The sequence below is a fragment of the Epinephelus fuscoguttatus genome, linkage group LG7, assembly GCF_011397635.1.
Source record: "Epinephelus fuscoguttatus linkage group LG7, E.fuscoguttatus.final_Chr_v1".
Lineage (NCBI taxonomy): Eukaryota > Metazoa > Chordata > Actinopteri > Perciformes > Serranidae > Epinephelus > Epinephelus fuscoguttatus.
Genome location: NC_064758.1, coordinates 41,428,515 through 41,447,186, shown reverse-complemented (window position 1 = coordinate 41,447,186; position 18,672 = coordinate 41,428,515). Strand labels below are relative to the sequence as shown.

The following is an 18,672-nucleotide window of genomic DNA, read 5'->3' as shown; positions in this document are numbered from 1 at the left end:
ACAATTCACTAGAGCATAGCAACCTATAGGCTCCATGTGTTGAGAGTAGATTAAGTGCTATATGGGTGGGAGAGGAATTAAGGACGGGGGGATTATCTTCTCCCATCTTCCCCTTATTTGTTAAGAATTTACTGCTACTGCTATGACACATGCTTTTTCTTAGAGCCCTCATATAGCACAGAAAATTAAACGGAGCATTTACAGTGATAGTAAACAAATTCTGCCTTTTTAAAGTGCTTTTTTATTGCTGTAAGAAGAAAATGATCACAAAATGGAAAAAGGTCAGGCCTAAATAATTTATTTACATGCACTGTGTCTTCATCTGGATTTGATTCACTGTGTAAAAAGATAATAAAACAAGTATCGGTGACAGTGAGCTGTGTGCCTGTACATTTCGTTACCGTGTGTTTACAGCGTGGCGGGAGAAACGCCCCTCCGCAGGCTCTGGCTTTATACGTCATTACGCATTCCGTCTGGGCCAATCAGAGCTGAGGAGGGCGTAAAGCCGCCTCGCGCCGGGTAAAAGGGATTTGACAGTTACAGGTCTCGAGCTGATCCTCCAGTTGACTTCCTCAGTGGGACGGAGACCATGGCGGCGGCTGCTGCCTGCGGCCAGCACAGTGCTGCGATAACGGCCGCTGTTACCGGCAAAAAGACGCATAGTAACCGGGAACACACTCGGAGGAACCGGGAGAACTCTCGGCGGAGACAAGCCGCTCTTTTATTCCTTAGTAACATCTCCCTGGACGGACGGCCGGTCCAGAGTAATGCAGCCGAACATGTAGGAAGCCGCCACCATAAAGAGACCGACTTGGAGGGAGCCGACTCCGGCTCTGCGGCGGCGGTGGCGGCCGGGTTATGCCCGGAGCTGGGCAACAACAGCGGCTACGGGACATTCGCCGGTTTGGCAGCCAACGTTAATTCTTCCTCGGCACCAAGGACAGGACTCCTCAACATACCGCCTATCCTCGTCCTGCCGTCGGACACGGGCTTTGACGAAGTGGGGAGCGCGGAGGTGCTGCTGGAGTGCCGCAGAGGCTCGTTCCCCTCGCCGGGGAACAGTAACCTGCTCTCACCGTCCACGTCTAACGCCAGCCTGCTACCGTCGCCACTGGGACCGCGGAAGTCCTCCACACTGCTGTCGGTTCAGAGCTGTAACTCCGTGTCCTCAGAGCCGCGACAAAGGTGAGACACACGGCTTTGTTATTGTCTTGTTATCGGGTGAGTCTCAGCCTGTGGCACGGTTGGATTCGCATCTTTTGTTGCTGGTAATCACCCTGAAAGTGTTCGCTTTAATGCTTCAGTGTTACCTGGAAGTTTGAGGGAGGAGGCTGATGTTGATGAACTTGTCCATAGGTAGACTGTGGCTGGGCTGCAGATCCAGTTTAACTTTGATTCAGAGTATTCACACGCTTATTCTCACGCTGAGAGATGGTTTGGCACTGGACTTGAAGATCTGTAAATAATTGGTTCCCGTTAGTCTTTGTGATGTGGCTCCAATGAAATTAAGGATGACAATCATGTGGTTAAGTTAAGAGCATGTCACTGGTCATGATTCAACGTTTCTTTGTTACCTCCCTGCCTGGAGGTAAAACTGAACTCAGAACATTTACCGTAGACATGGAGTCTAAATGTGTACATGCATGTCTCACAGCCCACACACGCTCAGGTGAGGGCTCCTCAGGTCAAGATCATATGAATTAAATGACTAATCCCAGCTGATTTTTGGAGGTGGTAGTGTGGATTATCAAAAGCTCAGGACTCATGTCAGCCTTTGTTGTTGCCTTGTGCTAATTTCCCCTAATTATGTCCTCAAAATTAGAGAGTAACTGTTAAACCACTGAAACCTGCATGCTTAAAGACAAAACTGTGTCCATGGCTTTGAGTGCAGAAGACTAGAAACACTGGGTGCTTGGTCAGATTCTTTTGGTCTTGTTTAGTTATTCTGATCCGATGTTTTCTCATTGATAAATTAAATTTTTTGTTAGTATCATAGTTTATTTAGGTAAAACGAAGTCCACCCAACAATTATCATCCTTTTTTTTAAATTAGGCTAATCTTTAATGTCAGAAAGAAAGGCAGTTATGTCTGACCAACTGTCTAAAACCCAAAGATAAAAAGTGTCAAGTCTTCACATTTGAGAAACTGGAGCTGGAGAATATTTGGTCCTGTTGCTTGTTCATTTAAAGGTCCAGTGTGTAGGATTTAGGGGCATCTAATGTTAGAAATTAAACATCATATAATAACTGTGTTTCATTAGTTTACAATCACATGAAAATAAGAATTGTGTTTTTGTTACCTTAGAGTGAGCCATGTACATCTACATAGAGAGCAGGTCCTCCTCTACAGAGTCCACCATGATGCACCGCCATGTTACAGTAGCCCAGAACGGACAAACGAAACACTGGCTCTTAATCGGGACATTCATGTTTTTGCTTCGGCCAGCGTACTGTAGTTCGCAGCCTCTCTGTGACAAACACATTGGAAAAACAGTTAGATACTCACTGCTAGATACCGCTAAATTAGGGATGCACGATATTGAATCTTTTGCCATTGTCCGATATGCTGTTATATAACAGTTTATTTGACCCATAACCGACACCTATATGGATGCATCCACTTTTTCCCTGCCTAATTTTAGTGATCATCAAGTCTCTCCTGTAGTGGAATTAACATCATATTATACATGGATACTTTTATCATGACGGCTCACCAGCAGATGGAGACATGAAATACAATACTTTTTAGTGTATGTAGTATTCATTCATTTTGTAAAATAAGAAAAAGCATGTTGCCCGATTCTAATAGTTCATTTTAAACCCAATATTGGGCAATACCGATGACGTGTCGATATTATCGTGCAACCCTACTCTAAATCTCCCTAAATCTTACACACTGCTTGCTTAATAATCATTTAAATCATTCGTTTCAAATATTTAAATGCTTTGTCAGATCATCTTTACTTAGTTTTTGATCAAATATTTTGTAAATGCAAGAAATGCAAATTCATTTGGGCATCTAGAGTAAATCTTGTCATAATAGGATTGGTGTGATAATGTGGTTACGGTATTGAAAAGTATTGTTTTTGGTATCTGTACCAGAATTTCAGAAACATTTATGCATGCCACTGTTTTCTGCTTATTCTTACGTTGACTTTAATAATTGTGTTCCTCGAGAGCTCTAAACTAACAAGCATCTGTGAGTCGGTTTATCAAAATTTGGAGATTCTCCTCTAAGTTATGCTTATTCCAATTTTAATAGCATCTAAATAGCCTCAGTATTTATTAGAAAGGTGGACTGAACAGTATCTGCAGGGGTGTCAGTTTCGGTTAATTTTGCTTTCAATATTTCGACACTCACCCGTTAGCCAGTAAAAAAAAAATTACAAAATGTCAGGATAAAAAAAGGCCTATCCGTTTAGTGTGGCGATCCATTGACTCACTAAGCTTCAGCGCCACATTTGAATGTACTATCTATATTTTAATGTTTTGTGACGTAAAAGTTTCACCTTTATTTTATTTTCTGTTGGCTTTGCTGACAGTCAGCCGGCTAACATGTGAAAACATAGTGCCCATGACCCACCCTGTGGTCTGGTTGGGTGGGAACTAGCTAGCTACACTGCTCATTTAGTGATTACTGCTGGTAACTAGGGCAGCGCTGCTGCAGAAACATGGTGGCCACCGTCTTGTCTGCCCCCAGGTAGCCCTGGTGAGTAAGCAGCTTCAGTTTGAACAGCCAGATCCCTTTAGTATAATTAACTATGTTAGCACCACTGGCTGTGTGACTGTTAATGATGCTAACTGAGCTAACAGTTAGGAATGAGAAAAGGGGTTTGGGGCTCAAAATTGAGCTGCTTACTCACCAGGGCAACCTAGGGGGAGACTGGAGGGTGGGCACAATTTTTCCTTAATGCTGTTGGGTCAGGATGGCGTTACAAGCATTGATCGCTGAATAGGAAGTACCACCAGCTAGCTCCCACCAGACATGGGTGGTGTGCAGTGCAGTAAGCTGAAGAGTAGCAGAATCAACCCACAGGCTGACATGCGTAACCAGTCAAAAATATTCTTGGTGGTTACCCGACTACCAGTTAACTGTTGACATCCTGAGGAGGTTTGAATGTGACAACCCTGCACTTTCCACTCCTAAAAGCACAGTAGCAAACTTGCCTTTTTGAATTTGAAGAGATTTGGTATCTTTTAAAAAATATATCATATATAATGTAAGAATACCAGTCATAGGTTTATCCTCAGCCTTGTTAATAACTATGAGCTTGGTATACAGTCTGATAGGAAACATCATTTTGAAAGTAGTAGCTCCTCGAGCAGCTGGTGGCTTTGTAGAGGGGAAGTGAACCTCAGGACGGTTAAAAACCACCAACAGACAACATGAAGTCGAGCTGTTTTTTGTGGCACAGTAACCCAGAATCATTTTCATTTGGGTGTTTACTACAGTAACTCTGGATTAGTTTGGATTTTCTCTGATGAGAGAGAGAGAGAGAAATTCAGACAAAGAGAGACAGATATGGGCTGGCTGCGAACACACAGATGCAGCAGAGAAAGTTAGTTAAAAAAAAAACTGTGTGAATGTGGTTTAAAAAGAATGTGAGTATGTTTATATGAAGCACACACATCTGACAGTGGTTCAGACATGCCGCGCTTGTGTGAGTGCTGATGGATGGATCAGCTTCGTCACCATGTTGGTAGCATAGCCAACCCAGAGAGTCAGCCCTGCTGCGATAAACACTGCTTAACCTATTTACACCTAACAACAGGCCGATAAATAACCAGCAGATAACAGCTCATCAGTCAGACTGCAGCACAAGCCACCAGCCTACAGCTGTACAGCTCCTGCTCCTGCTTAATCTACTATTTCATTGTATTTCCTGCCAACATGGCTGTTGTCAGTGTTACTAATGAGTGTAATTCACAAGCAAAGCTGTGGTGTGTGACATGCTGGTTTAGAAATGTGTTAATTTGCAAAGGGCTGCAACTTATTATTCATTATTGATATATCTATCACTTTTTAAAAATACATTTTGTGTTTATTAAAGGTCCAGTGTGCAAGATTTAGGGAGGTTTAGTGGAAGCCAGCTGCGAGAATTGCGGATTGCAACCAACTGTAACTTTCCTTCAGTGTTCATTGTTCAGGAGGTTTTTCACAGGGAGCTGAATTGTCTGCAGAGGTCTCTTCCTCTCCAAAACAAACACCTGTTGATTTCAACCAGTAAAACACTGAATACAACAGTTTTACATTATAAATCAGTGTTTCCCTGAAGTTATTTGGCATGTTGGAGACAGGCTGCTAACCTAGCACCTGCTAGTGTGTGCTGACCGTTTTTCTCTGATAACTTAAGATGGAGATGTTCAGGAGGTTTTCACCTGGGACTGAATTATCCTCAGTGGTCTAATCCTCTCCAAAACAAACAGAAACATGGCACTGCAACATGGCAATATCTGTAGATGAGGACCTGTTTATTTGGGTTAATCATGAGCATGTTACAGTCCTGGAGGATTATTAATGTGCACCTCCTCCTGTACTGCCTTAATATGCACATTCAGCACATCCAATGCATCAAAACATTGTTTTCTAGTTGGAGCCGCGCCTCGTTTTCAAACTGTATGCTTTGACTAAAATGAACAATGACAGCAATATAGTCCACCATGAGCAGCGCTAAAATCAACCTGCGTAGTTGTCCCTCCATTGTGACATTAGAAAGTGTCACATTTATCTTGCAAGTGTGCTCTTCTTCAACGTTTGCTTTACTTCCTGGATTTTTCCCACATGGAAATTCCGACCAATCAAGAACAGCTTTCTCACACAAGAGAAAGCAAGTCCGCTTGTAAATGCTGCCATGAGAACATGAATCAACTCTAGGCAATTACACGACTTTGGAACAAAATAAGTCTAGGTATAAGTATAGGTATAATTTTGCGACCTTGATGGGCTGTTAGCTGCGGCCACCAGTTGCTTAGAGTCAGGGCTGGAAATTTATTTTTTTGCCCACCTGCCAATGTGGCTGGTGGATTCCAAAATCTATCACCACTCAATGGATTACTCCTGGTTATTTGGCTGATGAATGGAACAAATCTAACAGCCGCTTGCATATTTTACCAGCATTTGGCTGGTGGCTGGTGCTAATTCCCAACCCTGCTTGGAGCTAACTCTAACTAGCTCCTTTCCTGCCAATTTTAACACAGATTTGTGCTCACAATGAAGCATTATCAAGGAAACAATAGAGTGCATCCTCTGAGTCTGTGAGTTTACATCCTTTTGTCACAGCCGCGTCCTGGGGAAGACCTCTGTTCCTCCCAAACACATTTTCTATTGTCGCCAGGACGACCGGATGCCGGCTGCTGCTCGCCATCTCATCAGATAACAGTGAGATCAAAGAGCCCATTTGCCAAACACAGTCATTGTATTCGTCTTGTACGTGCTCCTTGATTTTAAGTTTGTGGCCGTTAGTCGCGAGCCCTGCTTTTTAGCCTGCACAAAATTGATGTGACCCAACAGAAACACATCAGCCACTGCCGTCGCCGAATGACATAATTGCTCATAGGCCGATAGCAGTCAACAAGGCGAATGTCAGCCAATCAATTCGCTGATCAATTCATGTGTTCCTACTTTTAAATGGTTGCAGCACTTTTTTTTCTCCACAATTTGGACAGTAGCCCTGCTTGCTGCATCATTCATTCATTCATTCAGTCATGACAACTAAATAATCTAGCCAATAGGTTACACAGTGTGTTTCTCCTGAACTACACACTTCCTGGTGTGATGGAAATGGTCGTCGACGGATACGATCATCAGTCATGCTCTGTTTAGCCTCTCTGTCTGTAACACGGCTCAGTGTGTGAAGTCCTGCCAGCCAGCTAACCAGGCAGCCAACTGCTTCATTAACCTGCACATGAACATACACACACACACACACACACACACACACACACACACAGAGTCATGTCAACAGTTTAGCTGTTTAACTGATGCTCTTATATACAGTGAGCGTGGACACTTGGCTGGTGAAGTATACACTTTGGCTGCTGAGGGGACTGAACTTGTGACCGTCAACAAGCTTTAGCATCGTCACCTCACCTGAGAGAACCTGCATCCTTTATAGTGACATGCCTGTGCGTTTTAAAGCGGGGACAACAACAAAAAAATAGCGTCAGATCTGAGGCTGCTTTGTTTACAAGAAGCCTGATGATATTATGTAATGGTTTCATGTGTGAGAGAAGTGCTAGAAACAGAAACAAGGGAATTCACAGTTCAGGAGACGTACAGGACGTTTTTTGCTGTTGTTTTTAGAATGTGGGACAATGAGATGTTTCTACTAAACTGGACATGAAACATTCATGAGTTTGGCTGAAAACTAAAACGGCATCAAACACATTCTGAGGACAAAGGCAGAGGCGACACTCACACATGTTTGTACTGCACTCAGAGCAAGAACACGATGATGTAATGCATTCCCAAATCTTTACAGTTAGAAAACTCCATGCATGAACTCAGTTCTTACACTAACTTGACCTAGCCCGAACCTACGGTTAACTTAAACCAAGTTCTGGTCCACATGTGTGGAGCTAATTGGAAGCACTTTTATGAAAGGTATCATGCGATCATGGATCGCTTTAGCTTTTCAAAACTGAGTTAGCAGCCTATTGTGATGAAATAAATGTAACTGATAGCAGTAAGACTTCATTACAACATGACTCTGACAAAAAAACATGTAAAGTAGATTATTAATGGCGTAGCTGATATCAGATCCACTCATTGGGACCGGTACTGATGTGGCATGTCAGCGCGGTGCATTCATACCAACTGATGTATCTGACTACTTGGTCCTCTTGGCACAAAGAAGCACTTTGCTTTAATAAATTCCTTAAATTTATAATTTAACAGCAGGTTTTCAAGATTTAAAAAATAATGTATAGCAGCCACACTAACCTCAAGCAGTGATGAGAAGTGGGCTACAGAGGTCAGCGCTCGACAGTGCGAGCGTTTCACTCGTATTTGCAACTAAAAATAGGTGTGTGTGAACTGTAAAATATATTCAGGGGCACGTGCACATAAAAAAAATCAGCAGAAGCAGCCTATATTTTTGTCAATAAAAAATATGATAGTCTAACCGCAAATGTTGGAGGAACTCCAACATTAACTCTGCCTTCCCTCTTCCCTCTTCCCCGTGTGACACAGTTATGGGCGGTTTTCCAAGCCACTGTCGGCACAATGAATGTAAGTCCCACTGTCGGCAGGGTGGAAATAAGTCAATGTGTGGAGGAGACGAACTGGGTTAAGCGGTGGACCTCTGGGGAAGCCTGCTCCGTTCTCCCCGCAGTTAGGGACCGTTCGCTACGTACCGCTGCTGGGCAGGGCGGAAATAAGTCCGGCAGAGTTTCAGAGGACCTGGAGAATGTTTTAGGATAGTAATAACATTATATAAAATAATCATATTGCAAAGATAATATATATAAGATAATAACATTAAAGACAAAATTAAATTGCAAACTTGATGATTTTACCTTTCTGTACATTTTGTATACAAATTCAGTAAATAATTTTGCTTGTAAATGTCTATTTGCATCACGTTTATTATGGAAAACACATTATTTGATCAATTTACATTGTGCCCCTAAAGTTCTTTGTGCGCTCCTTACTTTTTCAACTTAGGGGCACATGTGCTCCTTGGGAAAAAAGTTAGCGTCAAGCCCTGGAGGTCTAAGAAGCTCACTTCTTTCTGACTCCACCCTTCCAGAACTTGTAGTCTGCAAACCCAACTGACTGACTCAGGTGACATCACTTGAGGCTATTTGTGTCTTCATACAGCTCCCCCTGGAGCCACAAAAGGCTGCATACAGTTGTTTTTGCAGTAGTACCCCTAAAGACCAATTCACAGTTTCCACCACCACATGTCAATGAGGGTCTGCTGTGGTCCCTGTGATGTAATCTCGTCATCCACCCATGTCCACGAGGGTCCAATTGAACCACTGTGTTAATGGCCGTGTGCAGCCCATTTTTTGTGACCATAACAGACTGTGGGCATAGCAAGCGTGCAGGCTCTGCGTGCTCCCATTTTTTGCTCCAAACTCCAGTCCAGTTGAAAACATTGCTGTCAAATCAGCTGCAGCCGCCTCACCTTGGTGAAGTTAGTTTTAAGTCGAATATTGGACAAGACATTCAATCCAGACCCAGCAGCTTCCTTTAGTTACATCTTCTACTGATATCGGCAGCTCACCTCCAGGTGGGCGCTGACACAGACCACCAGCTGTACTATGAATAGAACCGCATGCACGTCAGCATGACCACAGCTGTCCGCGGAAGTTCAATGTGGAAAGTATGTGCAAGCCTTAGCACCTGTAAACAAACTTTGATGTGTAGAATTGGTACTTCTTTGTCTTATCGCATCAGTTGTGGATTTCATCACCATAGCATTTGTTTGGTTATCGTTGTCCAGGCAGTGGTTTGTACATTATTTGTCACATTCTCTGCTGGCTGGCTGTGACATCAGGCCCAGGAGACTCTAAGCGAAGTTGCTCATCTGTAACATTTGCCAGGTGTGTTTCAAGTTTTCTGCATTAACGTTCATCTAAAACTCAAAGCTTCTTTTATTATCAGGAGGAAATGAAACACAAGAGTTGGTAATGGTTGATAAACCTGAAAAAAAGGAAGATGGAGAGCCAGTGTGGGTCAGCATGACTGAGCTTCTCAGTAAATAACCACAACTCTGAGCCACCACAGGACTGCACTACTTCAGGCAGTGTTTACGCCTGTTTTCTGATCAGAAATAAATGTAGTAAATCTCTCTGCACCTTTCTGTTTAATCCCTTCGTTTCTATGGAAAAAGTCCAAACTAAAAACTGCACGAGACTTGCACTTCAAGTAGACTGAGGTTTTCTTAAAATCACAGACTTCTTGTCATCATTATTCATTTATTATTATGTACTGGAAAAGAGTTCCTCATGTTCATCTTTGCCCTCCTACACGTCTTTATTTTCTATCTGCTGGTTCAGGTGTACACTCTGCTGCCTGACTGCATCCACTCTCCAATTAAAACGTCGGGTCAAGTCCTCAGTAATCAACCTGTGTGTGTGCTCTGCAGGAGTAATGGCTCCCCTCAGCAGTGTCAGCTGTATTTAGCTTTATTCAGCTGCGGTGTGAACGTAGTCCGTGTGTGCAAACCGACAGTGACACCGATGATTCCCCACGATGCACTTGGCTCAGTTTGTTTCCACTGCATGCTGCTATTCTGAGTTAGTTAACAGGATCTTGACTGTCCTCAAATACACAGATAAACCTTCCACTGATACACTACGTCTAGGAACTCCGTCACTCAATCAGCATTGAAACAATCAGTGAAAGAAAATTAATGAACAAACCATTTTAGATAGTTAGATAGGTTAAAAGTGCCAAATATCTTTATATTTTTATGTGTATCTTTGTAAATTGAATATTTTAAACAGCTGAACTGTTGGTCAGTCAAAAGGAGCAAATTAAAAAATAATCACAGTAACGTAAACTGTCCCTGTTTGGAAATCATATACAAGTAAAGACTTTCATTTTGAACTGAATTAGTTAAGATGTAGCATTAGCATTGTTAGCACTGATTGTATTAATTACAGTAGTTTTTTTCATGCAGAGATTTACTTTACTCATGTTAATCTACTTCAGGGTTTCTCACAGAGGATCACCTACAAAAACTACCTTCGTTAACATCCTGGAAAAGTAATACACTTTCATAGAAGTGCGGTGAGTGAGGTGCGTCATGATCTTGGTGGCTCACCACCTCGGCTCAACTGTTTCCTGGGGAGAATCCTGTACAAGTGTGCACAGTGCAGCTGATTATTGGGTGTCTGCAGGGTAGTGTTCTCATCATACTTTAATGTCTAACTTTGACATAATATAGATATACAATACCACTTTCTATACCACAGGGAAAAACTGACATTTAAGGCATAACATTTTAAATGTTTATTAAAAGAAAAAAAACAAGGTTATAACATGACGAAGACTTTTCTTTTCTTGGTTATCAGAGAACAGCAGAATGACTATTTATTTATTTATGGCGGTCCACGATGATAACAGCATCTGCCTGGACCATTCGGGAGCCCAACTGGAATATATATATATCGTTGGGTTATTTATTTTATTCATTGCACCACACTCTCAGAGCGCCGAGCGTACTCTGGGCACAGACAGAGCAGCACAACGAGACGTGCACTAAAAGAGAAACTTAATTGTTCATTGCACTGGTTCTAAAAGTTTGCTCTCACTCCCCTGTGCAGCAGCTGCCCCTCTAATCCATCGATCTGATCTGATCAGCTCTGATCGGATGATCAATTATCCACTCCAGGGCTCAAACTCCACAAACTGCTGCTGAGGAAAAAAGAAACTTCCTGTGACGCATTCACAGACAAAACCACTGAATTTAGAGAAGTGTCATGCAATGATACAAATGGACACACACCCCACCACCACCACCACCACCACCACCCCTGTCATCAGCTTCCGCCACACATAGATTATAATTCTATGGGTAACACTGGACTAAATCAGTTTGATTTCATAGTTCTCTATTGTAATGTCCTAACTGTCCCCACGCCACCTTTTGTTGAACGCCCAGCTTCTATTTTATTCCTGTTGCTGGCGTTGAAAGCGCTGCAGTGGATGAGGAATGGATGATTCACAGGGTTGAAATGAGGAGTTATCTGTGTGATACCTTCTCATTTCACTACACAAACCCAAACATGGCGGCAGCAAACCAGCAAGCTGAACATTTTTGGCAGGTATTGTTGCAGGCAATGCCCAGCAGAGCTTGCTAGCTAGCTAGCATGTTCTACAAGGTGGAGATGGTGATATGATACAGTATGGCAGCTACAAAAATGATATCTATACCTGTGTAGCTAAGTGCTCGTCCATCTTGTCAGTGATGACGTCTCCAGTCTCACATCTCTGCGTGCACAGCTGATCCTTGTGAGGTTCGTTTATAATAACGTTACAGAATCAATATGTATCAAAAAATCGGTATTTTTCCACAACACTAACGTAGGGAAACATCAGATCAGGGCTGAAGGTTTAAGGTTGTTTATATCAGTGTGAGGTTAATCTGTGACTGACGCAGCAGGTCAGTCTTTGTGCCAGGGGAACACTCTAACACTCTGCTGACCTACCTGTCGGCCAGGTGAGGACACTCAGTCAGGCCTGGTTGGCTGACCCTCCTGCAGGGTGTTCCCTGAATGACCTCATGGAGTCAGTGACGTACGTGTAGACTGTAGAAGACTCTGCACTGATGTAATGAGGTTTGTTCCTGGTTTAAATTAGGACGTGGCATTTCCTGTGATGACATCAGGCCCACAAGACTCTCTGCACTAAGTTAATTATTTGAAGCTTTTGTTGAATTCCTTTAAGGTTCTCTCATCTCTCAGAGGTTCTTTTATTGCTAGGAGGAAATGAAACATAAGAGCAGTTAATATGTGATAAATAAAAAGGAAGAGCAAGAGCAAGTGTGGGTCAGCATGACAGAGTTTCTCAGTAAATAACCACAGCATGAGGAACTGAAGCTCTGTTCACACGGGCAGTTTTACAGGTGCTCTGATAATGTTTGAATCTTCATGAAATAATCCTGTCCTTAGTAGGCACATCATTCACATTCCATGCGATTAAAAAACATTTATTTAGGCGCCCTTCTTATTGAACAAATTGAACAATAACCTGAACACAAAGAGTTATATTTTAAAATGATGTTTTCTACTCTCGTTCAAGTTCCTCAAAAAAATCCCTTGAAACATTGCAGTCTTTGGTGATGAAAAAAAAATTCAATTCACTAAAGTTTGATTCAGCAGAACTGTGGCGTTCTGTGATGCTCCTCGGTGGTCTCAGGTACGGCTCAGTGTGCTTTGTCCAGAAAACTGAGTAGTTTTCTCAATATCCTCCTCTCTGACACCTCCACTAAAGACTCCAGTTCCACTCCCAGGACTGAACCAGCTTTCCTGATAAGCTTATTGAGTCTGTTAGCATCAGCTGCCTTCACCCTGCTAACAGACTGAAAATGATTTATTGTGCAGCCTTTTAGCATCTTACCTGCTGTTAAATGGTCTAATGATACTAATAACCCCAAACTTTAAAATGTGTAGCTTACGCACTCAATCCTGCAGGGAGGCACGCACATATTTGATGAACAACAGTCTTTAAATAAGCATAATAAAACTTTAAAATGGCTGTAGACTTCATTCCACTTGGTACTGGTGGACGTAGAGGCACTGTTGCTAGGCTCCACAAGGAAATCGGGATTAATGGGCAGGCCCAGATGCCAGGTGGTTACGGCTGAAACACCTTTGCTGTGGCACAAAGTGTGCTGAAACTTCAGGGATTGTAACACCAAGTCCTAGCTTATGAATCTGCTCATCTTTTTTTTTTAAATAACGTTTGAATAATAAGAATGCACAGTAATCCATTAACAACCTCAAGTACAGCTTCAAAATTGACCACAGAGTTTAAAAAACAATTTAGCGTCAGTGTGTGAGCACAAACAGATCACCACAACCTCCACAACAGCAGGTCAAACTGCAGGACAGTTGGTTTGGATTCCATTTTATTGTGGATTATTCACAGTGCTGTGTCTACAGTCAGACATATCTCAGGTCGAAAATGGCGTGTTTGTTTCGAGTTACTTTTTCTTAGTACGCAGCTTCCTGAAATTCACCCTCGGTGGGGTCCTTTAACCACCAGATAAATGTGTTGCATCTCTCCGTCTGTAATAAAAGCATAAGGTTATATTTACAGCTGGTGTAACTGTAAAGTTTTTCGCTCTCTTCGTCTCTGCTGTATGTGCGTATGTTTTCTCACGGTGCCTCTCCCTTATTTTCTCCCTGCAGATTAAACAGAGTTTAAGGGTAGGGTTGTTCAAACATTACCTATTATTAATCGACCGTTCTTAAGTTCTCACTCTCTCTGCTTTCTTGTCTTTGTCTTTTGGGTCTTTTGGAGTTTATCTTTCTTGTCTTTATCTTTTTCTTTTCTTTATCTCTCTGCTTCACACACGTGTTGAGCTGATCTGAGACGCTGAATGTTGGTACTGATAATTTAGGTGACTAAAGCTGCAGAGTTTATCTGTTTGTTTACGATCAAAATATTACAGTTTTCATGCTAAAATACCCATGAAGTGAAGAAGATACTAAAGTGGTATCAGCAGCAGGGTTGATCAGCTCAAACTCTCCATGTCTCACTCACACTCACACATGCACACACAACACATAACTCAAATTTGAGTGAACATAAATTGGAACAGTGAGCTGCGTTGTTTCCGAAACTTCGTGCTGAACATGTTGCCAGAAGCAGAAAACTTATCAGATTCAGCAGTAACACTGATTAGACACACCCTCTAGACTAACACACACGCACATGCACACACAGACCCAGAGAGGAGATGGAATCTGACTGACATCATCTGTGTGTGTCTGTGTGTGTGTGTGTTTGTCTAAACATGCATGCCTCTGCGCTGAAAACAGAGCTGAACACCATCCACACCCTTAACACACAGACCGTGTTCTCACTAATGTGACTAAATCAAAAACACCTTCACCTCCAGCGTGTCTATTGTGGCTCTGTCTGCACACAAACCTTTTCAGGTTGTTTTCTAAACTCTCTGTCCACACTGAAACACCAAAAAAACAAACATTGTCTAAATCTCGTCTTTATTCTTTTTCTTTGTTGGTTGTCAAATCAGAAATACTTTAGACGGACTATGACTGGCTGGAAAGTCGTTTATACAGACACAGCTGTTTATTCTTCCTCATCACAGCAGATAAAGATCCAGTCTGTCCACTTGGACTCTGTCGGCTTGTTATATTATCAGCAGTCACACAATCCAGGTTTTAGTGTCTGTTGTTAGACTGCATATGCATGAATGAATAAATTATCATACGTGTAACTTCCTTCTAAGGATGCTCTCAGACCTAGTGTTGTCTCACTTTGGTCTGAATCAGGGACTCATTTTGTCACAAAGTTGTATAATTGCCTAGAGTTGGTTTGTGTTCTCACGGCAGCATTTACAAGCGGACCAGATCAAATGCCTTGTGTGAGAAAGCTGCTCTTGATTGGTCAGACTTTCCATGTGGGAAAAATCCAGGAAGTAAAGCAAACGTTGAAGAAGAGTACACTTGCAAGATAAATGTGACACTTTCTAATGTCACAATGGAGGGACAACTACGCAGGTTGATTTTAGCGCTGCTCACGGCGGACTATATTGCTGTCATTGTTCATTTTAGTCAAACCATACAGTTTGAAAACGAGGCGCGGCTCCAACTAGAAAACAATGTTTTGATGCATTGGATGTGCTGAATGTGCATATTAAGGCAGTACAGGAGGAGGTGCACATTAATAATCCTCCAGGACTGTAACATGCTCATGTTTAACCCAAACAATGTGTCATGTGACTGCAGTTGCTTCACATCCAGGTTGGAAGATGTTCTCACCGCAAACCAACCGCACCAGAGTTTGTTTGTAACAGAGACCACCTCTTCAAGAAGGTCTCGGTCTGGTTGATTTGGTGCACACCTGAGTGTGATTGCTGTGTTCACACCTGCTCAAATGAATCGCACTTAGGGGCCAAACCAACTTGAGTGAAAGTGTCTGAAAACACGCACCTGGGAGCGCTAGATCGTTTTCGAGGCAAAGCGTCTTTTTCAGCTGAGAGGCTTTAGTTGCATCTGGTTGCTATGATATGGAATATTCGCCAAAGTAAAAATGTCAGCACAATTTAGAGTACTTATTGCGGTCCTTGCTGCGGGGTGAAAGGAAAGCTGAAGCATGTACGGGGAGAGGACATTCGATGTGGCCAGCAGTATTAATTTCTCCTCCGTTGCTGTAGTTCAGCTCTTGATATTTGTCCCACTCTTCCTCCACTGTGATTGGACAGCTGGGTAAGAACTGACGGTAACGAGTAGTGTTGGGCTGGTGTAAAATTTTCAAACCAGTTTGATATTAAGCCAAACACCGTACTGGACAGATATCATTCGCTGTTATTTAGGAAACTTGCTGGCTTTAAATCCAAGGTTATGCCATATTGGTACAGTTTTAGTTTTATCCCTTCTTCTCAGTACCCTCTCTTCACACAGAAACACATGAACTTTGTTGTAAACAAACAGCACATGTGCCACCCTGCTCCTCCCATCTCCTGAAATGTGATCTCCTTCATGTTGCTTTACAAACATAATGTTACGTTGATCATGTTGTTGTATTGCTTATTACTAAAACAATAACTGTTGAATTTAACGTTGTGATGGTGTCAGCGAAGGTTGCCAATTTAAATTGCCTGAACGTGTCATAAATAGGGATGGGTACCGAACTCCGGTATTGAACGAGCCCCGGTGCTAAATCTTCAAGACCGCAGTATTGATAAGCTCTGACCTTAACGGTTCTGCTATCGGTACTGGAGCAGTTGCGTTTTTTTTTGTTGTTGTTGTTTTTTTACACAAGTTAAAGCTTATCTTTCACATTTATCTCACCAACTCCGTCAATTATCTGTCATTGTATCGTAATTTTCGTTATTCTCCCCGAAGACGAGAGATCTGTCTCGCTCACCCTGGCTGCCTGCTGTGTGTGAGTGGAGAGCAGGGGGGCAGGCTGTTGTTCCAGTGACACACACACACACACACACACACACAAGACAGCGCATACACCAACTCAAGCTCGTAGCCTACCTTTAGATAGATAACGATGGCGGAGAGAGCCAAACGGTCAAAAGTGTGGCTTTACATTACAAGAGTTGACGCAGACACAGCGCGTTGTCACAAGTGTGACAAATGTTATGCGTGCATAAAATCAAACTGGTTTAAGCTCTTAGACCAGACAGAAGTGGCAAAACCGGAAAGCATTTTACCTGGAGTTGTACTTTTTAAACTCTCAGCAAGCTGGAAAAAATGCCAAACATGCAGTGGTCAGGGCTGCTGGTGTTTGTAGCATAGTGTACATATGCTGCGCTCCCATTGCAAAGAATTCAAAAATGGCCTCAGGCTTTGGTGGACACGTAATGCTACCAAGTAGAGTGCACTCAGTCAGGGCACAGTGGCTGATTTAATTAATCTAGAGATAATGTTCAGATTATTTTTCCTCATTAAGCAATCAATCTGTTGAGGAGTAGGCAGAATTTCAGTTGACCAAGATATTCTTTGGTTGGCTACAGCCCTTCTCTGCTGCTCTGTGACGCTCTGTCGGGTCTTTACTGTTTGAGACAAAGAGTTTGCTTATGATGATGAGCACCCAAACACCATGACCAGGCCCCCTTCTGTGGACGTTCACATACTGCATTTAAATGTTTAAAGTGTAGGGTGTGTGTCCATGCAGCGTTTTTATCTGGCTGAAAAGTGCTTGCAGGGTGCCGGGGACTGCTTTATCCCAGTGCTTCATCAAAAAAGCACTGACTACACAGCTAACAACAAGCTTACAATGAATACAGTAGTAAAAGCACAACAGTCACAGCAACATTCAGTTTCCGGCTGATCTGCTCCCACAGATGGGCTTTTCTGTCTTTACTGTGATCGTGTCTGTCGGACATATCATACAGCTCGGCATACACAGACACAGCCACAACAAGCTTCTCCTCCATTTTCTTTGTTAGCAGGGTGACAAGTCCCGCCCCTCCTAATAAATGATTATTTGCCTGAAAAAGAGCCACAGTGACTTTTTTATGCGGCTGCTTAACTTTTCAAATAAAGTGCTTCCCCTGCTCTAAGACTCGCATCATTATCATCATTATTTATGAGAAGTAAAGCCAGCTGAACAAACATGTCGTCCTCCAAAGACGCACTGCTTCCTGTTCATGCAGTGTGTTTACATACACTCTGATAATTCATTTATAACCAGATTTAATTAATCCAGTCTGTCATATAAACACCTTAACAGGTTATGTCACATTGGGATTATAATCAGAGTGAGAGCAACCACATTAGCAGAGCTGGATTATACACATTAATCTGTCAATGATACTCTCTGTAGGTGCACAGCTTAGTTTGGTGTCTGTCAGTAACAAACAGGTCAGAAAGTAAAGATGCAGCCGCATGTTTGACAGCAGGGATGGATGGTAGCAACAGTGGAATGACAAATCATTTGCTAAAAGCAAAACTACTTTTTACATCACAAATAAAACTGAGTTAAATAGTGTTTAGTGTGTGGAACAGATGAAATGGTCAGTAGAGTCGATATCAGGTTTTGCTGGTCCGGTCTGGTGCATTAGCTTGAATTGGTTTAATTTTTTACGGGTTTTTTATTTTGTTCTTCTTGTATCATTTTTGTCCCCTTTCTAAATCAAGAACTTTTTGCCAGTCCTTGAACACAGCACAAGCGAAGGTCTTCGTGAATTTATTTTTCTTCAGCAGCACTTTGTGGCGTTTGATTAGTGGTGTGAATGACTGATCAGTCGATCTGATCTGATTGGACTGATGGACGAGAGGAGCAGCTGCTGCAGTGTCACTGTCCAAAATTAACTTTTTGACTCACCGGGCGGGAAAGTGGGCTGGTGGATAAAAAAAATCTGTCGGCCAAGCATGCTTTTTTTTTTTTTTTTTTTTTTTTTACCAGCCGAAATAATAAGTTGCCTTTTTGTGTCACGCGTACATTTGTTTCAGCACATTATGATATGATTATAATCTTAAAGAAGAGGTCAGAGCAAAATCTGAAGCAAAA

General features: G+C 42.4%; 1 protein-coding gene across 1 annotated transcript in view; it reads left to right on the top strand.

Annotated features, from left to right (window-relative positions):
* Positions 1 to 547: 547 nt before the first annotated feature.
* cables2b (Cdk5 and Abl enzyme substrate 2b) overlaps positions 548 to 18,672 on the top strand; it is a 60,885-nt gene continuing 42,760 nt past the window's right edge. The window contains exon 1 of the mRNA XM_049580417.1: positions 548 to 1,185. Coding sequence (XP_049436374.1) covers positions 590 to 1,185 — 596 coding nt within the window. The 5' untranslated portion in view covers positions 548 to 589. The remainder of the gene's footprint in view (positions 1,186 to 18,672) is intronic.